This window comes from Strix uralensis, chromosome 6 (genome assembly GCF_047716275.1).
Source record: "Strix uralensis isolate ZFMK-TIS-50842 chromosome 6, bStrUra1, whole genome shotgun sequence".
Lineage (NCBI taxonomy): Eukaryota > Metazoa > Chordata > Aves > Strigiformes > Strigidae > Strix > Strix uralensis.
This window is the reverse complement of record NC_133977.1, coordinates 34070088-34082634: the sequence shown is the minus strand read 5'-3', so window position 1 is coordinate 34082634 and position 12547 is coordinate 34070088. Positions and strand designations below refer to the sequence as shown.

Below are 12547 nucleotides of genomic sequence, written 5' to 3'. Positions count from 1 at the left end.
CTATGTGCAAGTAGGACCGTGCTTATGAAAAGCGCTTTCAGCAAGGAACAACCTTGAGATGTTCAAGAGAGAAGAGGAGCCACCTAAAAGACTCCGGGAGTGAGAGTCATGGGCAGAATGAGGGGCAGAAGTGGTTGGGGTCTTCCCCTAAGAGCACGTTTTTAATGAAAAGTTCTGTTTCCCCCAAACTGATGTTTTCTGTGAAAAACTGCTTGCTTTCTTATGTTTTTCTCCTAGCTTGATGGCTCCCAGAATATGGCATCCCCTCACCCTGAACTTCCTTCTCTTCTGGTTTCCTGACACCTCCTGTATTTTGAAAACCTGAGGAGGTAAGTAAGCCGAAAAAATACCCAAAAATACATTTTGATTGTTTAAAGTTACTTTTTGCTGGAGAGAGAGGGAAATTAAAAAAAAAAAAAAATCATTTTGTGGTTTTCCTCCTCCCTGATGTTTCCTCCTTATTTGGGAAGGGAACTGTCTCAAGGTCATAATGTTTTGTACATTGCTGAAGCCAAAAATAAAAGTAATTTTCTCCATCCCTCAATACACATCCTATCCAAAAAAACCCAAAAGGCTGGAAAGAAACAAGGAAAGAACTATCAAAACAAAGGGAAGAGAAAGGTAAAAGACCAACGGACAGGCCTGAATTATGTTTGTTTTGCATGTTTTCACATTTGAAAGACATTTTGTTAAAAGAGAACCATAGCGTAACATAAAATAAAGTTTATAGCTGTAATAGTATACAGGAATCTGAGCCAACCAGCTCTGTCTAAATGTGCCTGAAGGGTCACCCCAGCCTAGGCAATAGCTTCCAGAACTACAATCCAAAGATTACAACTTCAAAAAAAACAAGCAAGAAGATTTGTGTAAGAGTTCTGTATGAGGAATATCAAACAAAAGAAGTTGCTTAAAAGTCTCCTGTGAGTTAAAACATTGTGTTTAGTCCTAAATAGTGCACAACGTCTCTTCCAAGGACAGAAATACCAGAACTCTTTCAGAAGTTGGTTAGTTAGGGTAGCTACTGAAACAAGGCACAGCCAACAGGAGATGCTAACAGAGCAAAGAGCTGCTGCAGAGCACAGACGTATGGAGCAGAGATAGTAAAAGTAGTTTTTGGCATGGAGTAATGTAGACCTGCTAGAAGGAGGAGCAAGAGCTAGTGGGAATGACTAGCATGGATAGGAGCAGCTAGCAGAAACAGGTCGTGGTGCCAGATCAGCTCAACCTAAATTGGGCTTTGCTACCCAGCAAGATATAATAATCTCCAATCATGAGTGCAATTCATTACCAGAGGGGGAAAAGTAACCAGCTGGCTGCTCCGTGGAGGAAAACACAGTGAAATTGTTATAGTTGTACTTTAGGAACCAGCTATCATTACCCTCTTTGTTGTCTGGCTAGGTTTTTTCTCACTTCAATGAAAATACCTTTTGTTGGCCATCAGTCAAAAGCAATATGAAAGAGGATTGATCACTCTGAGTGACAGGCAGGATCATGAAAAATCTGGGAGGCCATGTAAGGAGATAATTGGAAGGAAAGATCAAGGGAAACAAACGGAGTAGAAAAGAATTACTATTTTGGACTCCTAAACCAATGCCTAAAATAGCATATTTATTTCTTAGTATAACAGACCTTTATTTCATTTTTAGATAGTCCCAATAAATCCTATCAGACCTTTTCATACAGGGTAAAACTGGAGCAGCAATGACTTTAAGGGTTTAGAGCATAGATTTGTGAATCAGACATCCTGACATGAAGAGCTCTAGTCATGAAGCTTTCAGTGACCTTTGGCAAATCACTCAACATCAACCTTTTAGAAAACCCATAATCCTGAGATGAAAGAAACCACAATAAGCAAGAAGTACTACTGTTATTGTAACTTCTTTTGCAGGGGAGAAAGTCTTCTGGCATTCCAGCCTATGTTTATTCAAATACCTTATTTTTCTCCATGTTCTTGGTGACAATTACTCATTCCAGCAATTGCTTTCAAAACATATACATATTTCTGTAGAAAACTCTATTTCTCTTCCTTCACCACTGCAGCCCTACTATTTTTGTAGGCCTAATCAGTAACAGACAAGCCTGATTCTTTTCCCTCCTTTGCCACAACAATAAGAGCCAACAATGCCTTTCAGAAACAATAAACTACACATCATATTTTCAGGGATGCTGACATACAAACAATCCTGGGATAGAAACAGACAGTGAGTATATGATATAAGGAGGACAATTCTGCTTAAGCGTAACAGCAAATTTTAGCAGTTTGCCTAGGACTGACTTTTTTGCAGTTTGCTGTAAAGCAAATCCTGGATCAGAAAGGGACTGAGTGGCCTGGCATGATAGCTAGAGATGCTCCGCACCACACAGGATTGGGCTTTTGCATCCTAATACATCTCACCCAACATCAGGTAATAAACTGAAGGTCTTGTCTGAAGAGCCTAACGTATCATTATTTCCCCAACAGTCAACAGTAAGAGATGGAAGTATCCAGAGTACAATTCAGATCTTAGACAGATTGAGTCATTCTCTGAAGATATCAGTGTCTCTCTGTTGACTATAAAAGGAGACTATGCATTAGGCTCCTGACTTGGATGATTCAGTTACACGCCTAAAGACAGGCAGGATAAATCCAGACCATGGATAGTTGCATCGATCTACAGAGAACTAACTGTATCTTTATATCACCTTCTCCATTTCTTCATACTATGAATTATGTCCTCTTCATCCACTATAAGGTAGATTCAAAACCTCAATGAGTCAGCAGGATTCAGAAGGCTGCCTCAGAGGTTCCTAATCTCTCAGTAAGAACCCAAACATCTGCAGTTCGGGAAATAGCAAAACAGACCATCTGAAAGGACTAGGTCTTGAAGGACCAACAGTGCTCTAAAGGAGAAAAACACTTTTTGGGGCACAAGGATTTTATTTTTTTTTCAGTTCCTCTTCTCACTTCAATAGGTTCAGAGATCAAGCTGGCTGGTTCAGATTTCTTCAGATCCTATTTCCCAAGACAGCTGTGGAGCTCATCAAAGTGTTCTCACACTGTTTGTACATCAATGCTAAGTAAACTTCAGTTGGTAACTGAAACTGGGCCCTGAAGTTTGATATCCCTAGAACTACTGTTCTGTGTGTAAATTAAAAAGTGATCATTATTATTTTTTAATCAGTGACTCTTTAAAAGCACAAAGAACAATTGTCTGCTTGGCTTAATAACTAGAGGAAGAAAGGCACAAAGGTTGTTTCCAGATAATTTCAAGTTACACTTTAAATCAAATTATGAAGAGGATAGAGTATTGTTAATCAGCAGACTTTAAGGAATTTCCAGAATAAATATCATTAAATGAAAATGTAATAATTTAAACCTATAGTTCTTTGTGAAGAGTTCTGGCACAAAAAATACAAGATAATACTGATCTATATTTTAAAAGCATTGTCAGAAGTTTAGAACAGAGCTCCTTCTCTTTCACATGAGTTTGAAGTATTTAAAGCAATTAACTTCTTAGGCTGATAGCCTGAGATATCTCTGAGGTGTTCTTATACCATATGCTGATCACTGGTTACAGGTGCAAATGTGACTGCCTGGCCAGAAACACAGAGCCTAGCTCTATACCAACAGCCATTGTCTGAACATGCTCAAATTTCAAAGTGCTATGTATTTGCACTCCTCTTGGGAAGCTATGCGGTGGCCTTTTGAAGGGCAGATTTCTATGCCGGAGTTACTGGTAAAGAGGAAAAATGCATGTTAGTTCTTTCAGTTGTGTTCTTTTTCCAAGAACCCTGTCCTGTTTGGTTTGGACAACCCTGAGCACCCCGTCCATAAATGCTTCATGTCTTTGCAAGCTAAAGGAACTAGAGAAACACCCATATGAAATCACTAGAAACCAAAGAAATATGTGGGCAACGTTCTCCTTCCTTGCATGGCTGCCTTGTGTGGCAAAACCAACATAATCTGGTAATAGGGATTGTAAAGATGTGCAGGGTGCTCTTATTCTACTACTCTCCCTGCCGCCACCAGAGTTTAGAGATACATATACAGCCAGTAGAAATAATCTGAAACTCCTGCATAATCCCATGCCACTGTGGGTTCAAATGAAGGAATGACAGTCCTTTTTTAACAGTTCAAAATAAACTAAGTCACCCGGCAACCCTTGTGTTATTTAAATGGCCATGTCATTATTAATTCATTTCATAATATCTGCAGGATACTAATCAGCACAAATATACCACCAATTTACTTTGAAATCAGTGTCAGTGATGGTTACTTGTTAGTCCTCTTCAGAAGATAAGTGGGGCCACAAATCTCTTCATTGCCTAGACTTGCACTCACACTGCCTGAAAATGTGCCAGTTCCTTTGGCAGGAACAAAAGGAATGGAATGAAAATTGCTCTAAAGAAGCAGTTGCCAAGATGTTTTATTGCATGGTCTGTGACAAAGAGTGGATGGAAACAAACAAAAAATCCTTTTACTACAAACGTACCATCCTTTACTGCATAAATAATAAAGCAGACAAGTACTAAATAAGAGGCTGTTAGAGACATAATGTGGGTTTGGAAACACGTGCACATCTTATTAAGTTAGTCCTTTAGAGATATGTAGGTAAAAGTTGTTTGATGATCTATCAGAATTGTGTAGTGAGATATTTATATCAGATAATAAACCAGGTGTGGACACTCTGGCCTCAACAATTGCTGGAAGGACAGGATTAGTGAAAACAGAGGTATTTATCTCAGTCACAAATAACAAAAGGTTGTTTTCTCTCCTGTTACATCCCACTGGGAGAAGGTTGTCAAGTAGTTTTACCACTATTGACTCCTGAGTTACGTTTTCATTAATTTTTGGAGACAATACAACCATAGTTAGAACCTCTACTCACTGTCAAGTAATACTTCAACCTTATGGCTGGTAAGGTCACATATACCTTCTAATCTCAGAGGAAATACAGCAGTAATATTTTGAAAATGTAAACATATACGTGACAAACATTAAGTGCATCTCATTACTTGACAAATTTACCAAAGAGGCCATGAAAATTGTCTAGGGTGCTTTGAGCTGTAATGTTTTAGTCAGTGATCTGTCAGTGGTAGCTATTTACAGGCTAAATCTGCTCAGATGGCACACAGAGCATGTGATGTATTTTTGCAGGGTGCTGCGGCTGAAGTCATATGGTAGTAAATATAATCTTGACTTGATTATAATGTTCATTATTTTTAGCAATTGTTTACAAATAAATATGTTGTTTTACAAGACCCAGTGGAGGTATTATTGTAAACAAAGCATAAAAGGAGATATATAGTCTGATTTCTTCTGTCTTTGAAACAAACGATGACAAAACTACAGAATGTTGGAGAACTCTTCATTGCCTTGAAGCGATCAAAATAACTGAGTGTATGCATGCATGTGTGGGGGCATGTACAGACCTAATCCTCTAAAATCTTGTGTGAGCACTAAATGAATCATGAACTGCCTCAAATATCCTAGCATTCTCTGCAAATGGGCTATGTAGATCACATGCATCACATGAAGTGTTCAGCATTCTCAGATAGTGTATGGAGACAAACAGATGTTGGCAGGACATTTTTCTATACAAATGATGTCAGGATCATGCCCTGATCTGTTTTCTTGGTCAGTAAAAGCCAGACACATTACAAGTTAAAGTTAAAGTGCTTGGTTATGAAGAGAGACAGCCTTTCCTGCAATACTTTGCAGTCTCCCACTACAGTGGCAGCTGGTAAATGTAATGATATCAGTATGGCCACATGGCCTTTTTATCCATCACCAGAGGCAGACAACCACACAAGGAAACCTAAGCTATGTCCATTAGTGTATCTGGGCATGAAGCCAACAGAACACAGATCCACAAATTCAGAGAAATCTAGGTGAACCTGACACTGGTCTGGCTTGACCTTTTCAATGACCAAGAGGATTTGAGACATCACTACAGCTGCTATGGCAACAATCCTAACTTTCTTAGTATGTGCCTACCCTCTTGCCAGTAAGCACTTCCTACTGTCATCTTGCTGTTTACCACTGGTCTTCATCTGGCATGTTCCACTTTGCCAGGCGGAGTCACCACAGCTAACTCAAGGCTTTGTACATAGCCAAGAAACTCCACCAGCACACACAGTACCTCTACATCCACCTATTTTCCAGCTCTTCCTTTACAGGCAACCATCACAACAAAAGTAAAGCAAGAAGGAAGCAGCACCAGCAGTGATCTTGACAGAACAATGTGAATCTGTGGAGAAAAAGGCTGCCTGTAACAGGCTAAGTGTTAGTGTTTATGTATGGAAATGATGAAAAGACAGAATTTCCATGAGAAGAAATGAAGCCCTGCAGAGTAAGAGTAGCAGTTTGATTATTCTGCCACAGAAGTGCTTTAAAATACCAAGTTCAAGGCTTGCACAGACCATTTCAATAATGCATCTGATGGGTCTCCATTTTCCTTCTACTTTAATAGGTATGATTCAGGCTTTACAGTTTCACTTGAATGAGTTTATGAAGTGAGAGAATTCAGACAAAATTCTTGCCCATATGAAACAAAGGGGATGGGGGAGGCAATGGGGTGAAGAACAGTGTCATAAACTTACTCCAGCTATTTCTAAGGCTGCTTGGTAACATCTGCTCATGGTACAACCCTTATGCTACCCTTGCTGTTTCAGTGTTGCTGTTCACAGGGGCAAAGGGAACATATTCAAGCGGAGAGATGCATGCAGAGGCAAACAGGGTAAATCAGGATGTAACAGTGGAAAGGACTGGAAATTGGAGACATGAAAACAATTTCAAATCTTAACAAAAATTAAAATGGAGACAACATGAGAACAATTTCAAATCTTAACAAAAATTAAAATGGTGTTAATTTGCTGGTAAACAATCTGCAGAAGGGGAAGACCCAGAGCAGAGAGGGGCAAAAAGGAAAAGCTACCAAAAATGGGCTGAAGCATCTGCAGCAATTACAGAATATCAGTATGAATGTCAAAGGGATTTTTTTCCTCCCTTGCAGGACAGAATCTCAGCACCTCCTCCCACAGCTGTGTTCTAAAAGGATCAAACAGCACAGCTCTTCCCTATCTGAAATGATAGAGAACTTCTAAAAAACAACTGAAGCAGTGAAGTATTTTACACACTCGGCAACCCAACATTTTTATAATGATCCTAAATAGGTTTTGTGTTAAAGTTCCTTGTCAGTTCCTGCCTGCACAGAGCCTCATAACAGCTCACAAATTGTCTTAACTGCTATCCCTTTTGTGTGAATGGTGCTCCATTTCCTGTGAAGGCTGCAAATGCAGTTTCACACCATTTATTTGCTTTCCTTCTTTAAAATGCTATATATACATAACTCATTGCCCTTAGCACACTATTATTTACCTTGGTTCACATGTATAAATTGATGTAATTGTATTAATACATAGACATAATAGCAAATAATCTTGTAAAATGTCTGATGGTGTGAGGTGGTGATTACTTCTAAAGATATTTTATAGCATAACATTTCTTACATTAATATTGGAACTTGGCAATCCACAGTGTTTAAACTTTTTTTTTTCTTCAGCACAACTTGTATTTTGGTTCTGACATGACTGTAAGGATGCCTGACTTTCTATCTCAGAATAAAACTTACTTTTATTTCTTTTAATCCATCGTTTTCAATCTTTTCAGGTTTTGTGCAGTTCAAACTGAAACCCAGCTAGAATCAAAAGGATTTCCTTGACAGTGTGAAACTATCTGAGAACATAGCTCTGAACTGCCAGTAATGCATACAGCATGTAGTCTGGCCTTGCAAATGGTGCATAATACAGCAGGAATGATATGAATGAGCCCTGTTTAACACAGCTTAACCCTTAAATCTAGTCCAAAAGGCACACACTTGGCCTACATAAAGCCTTCATCCAGCTAACCAGTTTTGCAAGACCTCTCAAACACTTGACATTGCATGCCTAAATACTTGATCCCTCTGGCAAGACTAACTAGTTAGGTGAAAAATTATTGATTTTCCAAGATTCTTAAGAAACTCTTCTTGGAGATGTGTCTTTACCAAAAGCTATTAATGCTGTTAATGGCAGACTGAGAGGATGCAAAATAATCCTGGAGTCTGTATTAAGAACATGCAACACACCAAACCTGTCACTATTCACATCTGCTTTTAAGACAAGATTGATACAGAACAGCTGACATGAAGAGAAAGGTATAGATGAACAAGTGAGAAAGTGTAAATTCTGACAAGGAGATCATCTTTCACCAGATTTTTACTGCACTTGCCAACAGCTAGAGAGAGTGAGCCACAGGACATCCTGATAGGGAAAACTGCATCTGTGAGAACACGCTTAATTTTGAGCTGGGTGGAAAGGGAAGAGGAGCATCTTCCTCAGGGAAACTACACTGTATCATCACTTGTCTAGAAGACAATGAAGTCTAATAAATTCGGGGCTCTCCTGTCAGGATTTGTTCTCCTACATCTTTTCTTTTTGGACTTTACCAGGAAGAACTCTGTTAAAGGTTATTAAATTTTGACAAGACAACAAATTATTATAGATAAATGTTACTTATGATTAGTGACAACATAGAAGTAGACAGCTCACTTGCCAACTGATGGGCATTTAACAAAATAAACATAATAGGAATTGCACAACAGATATATAGGAGGTGATTATTTAAAAAATACTCAAACCCATCAACATACTCAAATATCTTCCTCCTCCCCATGGAACCTACACTTCATATTTCTGTTCAGCTGATAATGTCATTTATGAGTTACAAAGCATTTATCTTGAATAGTACAGATGTTTAGTGAACAGAATGATTCATCTCTTCCTCTCTACTAAGTAGGACAAAAAGATGCCTCCAGTAAGTGTGTACTAGGACAGAAACATGTCTGTCATTAAGTTGTTGCTTCCCAGATAATAACTACCCATTAGGAGAAAAGTTTGGAAAGATTGCTGCCAACAGAACTCACACAGAGTAATACTCTCTAAAGTGATTGTACTCTAGTGACTCTTATGGCTTGTTTCTCTTCCTCTCACCAAAAGTCACAGTACGTACAAAAGACCTGTGCCTTTTGAAAACCAGTGACACAGCCTCATTGCCTCACATATATGGGAAGTAAAAGTCTGAACGGGTTTCATGAATGAACCTCATAAACACTTCTACTGATTTCAGAAGATGTAAGAGAAAGTTTCATGTTGGAAAGATTGAACAAGAGTGTAAATCACCCTAGGGGATGAAGAATACCTAAGATAATATGGATTGACATTGTATACCACAATTGGAAAAAGCATAATAGCATCAGAATTCACAACCCTTGATTTTTGAGATTTTAACCCCAAAGTTGTATTAACTTCATATAGTTTGCAGAGTACTCTGAATGCTCTATTTAATATATAGCTTATGAATTTCATTACCATGCAGTATATTTGCTGACAGATGATGAAAGTGAAGTTGCTTACATTAAGCATCTGTTACATTAAATCCCAGTTGTAGTTATATATGGTATCAATATCTGTGTGGTTTTATAGGAAAAACTGAGCAGGTAGAAATTCTGGCAAACTTTTCAAGACTGTCAAAGAAATGGTCATACAGATTTGTAAAGGGTTATCTACAGCTGCAGTTCTGTCTGTACTGATACACTTCAACTATGGCACTATAACGGGACCACAAATTTGCACGTTGAATAAAAGTTGCCGGTCTCCTGTCCTTGCTGGTTCATGTCTAGTTTGCACATGGCAGCTTTGTTGCACTGACTCTACCTCATTTTTCATTTGAAGGAAGGCAATGACATGAAGAACCCCAGGGACATTAGAATGCTCCATAAACATGATTAGAGCATTCAGCCTCTTCATTTAAAGCAAGTACCATATTGCTACCAACATCTGCTTCAGGCTGTAATGGGGCCCTTAAACAAACCACACCATCCTGAATGAGCAGAGCCCTGTAACATCTGTTGATTGTACCTGCATATTTGGCAGCTACAAATGTAGCATCTCATACTTACTGTCACTTACAGTTGTGCTAATATTCAAATGAATTCCTTTGGGAGAGAAAAGTTACTCACCTGGAGCCTAAGTTCTCAGAGGTGAGCCTGTACCGTATACACTGTATTTCTGTGAGGCAGGCTCACATTGGGGTGTGCAGCTCATTTGAGCCAGCAAACTCATAGCACAGGTATGTGGACTCCATAAGTGGTAATAATGCAAAGGTCATCTAAACAGCACCATTAAAAGGTCTGTATCTGTATTGTTTCCATGTAGGAAGGTGAAATACACCACAGTTCGATTGCTTTTTATACTTGAAATTCTTTTTTCTATTAAACATCACTTTCTCAAGAACAGCGGAGTACCTAGAGCTAATTGCTCATTTGTGAAAAATTAACCACTGAAAATAGTGTCACATTCTTCTGAGGAATGAACTGATCAATAATCAGTGGATTGACTGAAGATTCCAACATGAAACTGAGAGGTACTGAAAGGTGTATTAGGATTTTAGCATATTTCTAGCATAGATAGAGCTGCGTGTGAAATCCCAGTTATGGAAATAGCCTCCAGATGAGTCACCAAACAATCTTTATGGCTGCAAAGAAAGGGCCATTCTTTACCTACTTTAGGAATGGTATTACCTGTTGAACATCCTGCTGGAAAACACAGAGCTGCAGCCTTTGATGTAGCCGGACCTTTCTGTGTTGCCAGATGCTCTCTAGGCGCCGCTGGTGATGCAGGACTTCATGTACCACATCCAACACCTGGTGAACAGCCTTGGAGTAGTTTGCAGTAGCAGTGAGGGATTCAGAATTCCCAGGGCTCAAAGGACGCTGTAGGACATCCAGCAAAGCTTTTCCATCCTGGCTCACCTGAGTGAAGAAATAGGTCTACTTCACTGAACTGATACTTAAACATCCAATAGCTGACAGAGAACAGTCTAGCTGATTCTTTTTCCCCATGTGTTTTCCTTATTTTAGTCAAAAAGGAAGAAAAACCTCCTAACATCTCTTTTTGACTTGTACTTACACATTCAGCACTTGCCTTTGCTTCCCAGTGAGCCTGCTGTGTCACTCAGCAGGAGCACAGATACCACGCTGCTGGGACTGCATTCACAGAGACAGAGATCCCAAGACTATATTACGTTCTGACACTCGGGCACTGAACATTCTTGACATATACTAGTTGATGACAGGTGGCATTTGCAATAGCAGGCCTATTTTTCTGAGGAGGTGGCATTTTAAGAAAACCACAGATGGCAGAATCATTCATATTCTGTATGATAAGGGAGAGTCCTTTCTTCATAGGATTACTAAGTATGTATATACGTTGAGAAGTGTGACATTCCAATTCTGTATTTCATTCAGTGGCAGTGAAAAATAAATTCGTATATGATAATAATTCTTTTCTTCCCCAGAAATAGCTCAGAGAGACCTATAGTCTCCACTTTCAGTGGGCTACGAAGTTTGCTGGCAAATGCAAAGTCCTTTGCACACATGTAACCTGTTTTGAACATATTAAAACATTTGCAGATGCAAAGGCATTTGGGCATTAAAAAAACCCCAGAATGCCAGTTTTTTTAACACCAGATTTTTTCCTGGAACATTCCTGAAGCACTTTCATATTGCAGGGGCAAAATAAAAAATGGAACCATAAAAACCCAACTGCAGTTAACAAGTGTGTGCATGCACTGGTTCTCTTAAAATGGCTTTTTGAAATATTTTTCAGTTGCAGATTGCAAAGTTAAAATCTTTTGTTCAACAGAAATGGTAAATGAGGACACTATCAGAATCCCTCTGCTCCTCCAAGCCCACTTTTCTCTTTTCACTCTGAAACAAACTGCAGTGAAAATGACAAAATTTTCTGAAAAGTGTTTTTATTTCTCTGCAATCACAATAACCAATTTTGCCAGAGAATGGCTTAATGAATGTTTTTCATCCAGTTTCTGTTTTGAACATTATCAGTCAAAGTCAAAATACATCTCAAGGATTTCCAAGTCTCATTTATTTCTGTATTATAAGTTGCTTGTTCAAATGTAGCAAATACCCTTTAATACCCAAACCTGTGTCTTTTGGCAAGCCATGCTACATCCCAGTCTGTTGTAGCAGTGTGTATCTCGTGCATTTTCAGAGAAATTAAGAGACCCTTTGAGATTTATACTGGCAAAACTGGGAGTCAAATCTCATCATATTTATGACTATTAGGTGGGCTTAGGCAGATCCTTGGAGATTTTTTAAATATTCAGGGAAATTTGGAATTAGATCGGGAAATAACTGGAGAGTCCATAGGGAGTAGCTTTCCATACTCAAATTCAGTTGCTGCCGAAGACCAGCTGCAACAATTTGCACATGCTGGAGCCTTCTGGGGTCACAGAGGGAATGACTGTACTCGCCAAGAGCAGTGGATAGTGGCGATATGAGGAAGGATTTTACGAGGAAACACTGAGGCACAGGTGTTACCTTGGCAACATTATGGAGGTGGCAATAGCTGCTAGGCAGGAAGAAGCAGCTTCTAGACAGGGAAGGAGACAAGGCATACTACATCCTATTTTATCTGTGGGAAGATAATCAGCAACAATTTAATCCCT

General features: G+C 39.0%; 1 protein-coding gene across 4 annotated transcripts in view; it reads right to left on the bottom strand.

The window, feature by feature from the left end:
• KALRN (kalirin RhoGEF kinase) overlaps positions 1-12547 on the bottom strand; it is a 526142-nt gene that overhangs the window by 260327 nt on the left and 253268 nt on the right. For all 4 annotated transcript variants that reach the window (XM_074873623.1, XM_074873625.1, XM_074873626.1 and 1 more), the window contains exon 9: positions 10602-10832. In XM_074873623.1, the coding sequence (XP_074729724.1) occupies positions 10602-10832 (231 nt within the window). The remainder of the gene's footprint in view (positions 1-10601; positions 10833-12547) is intronic.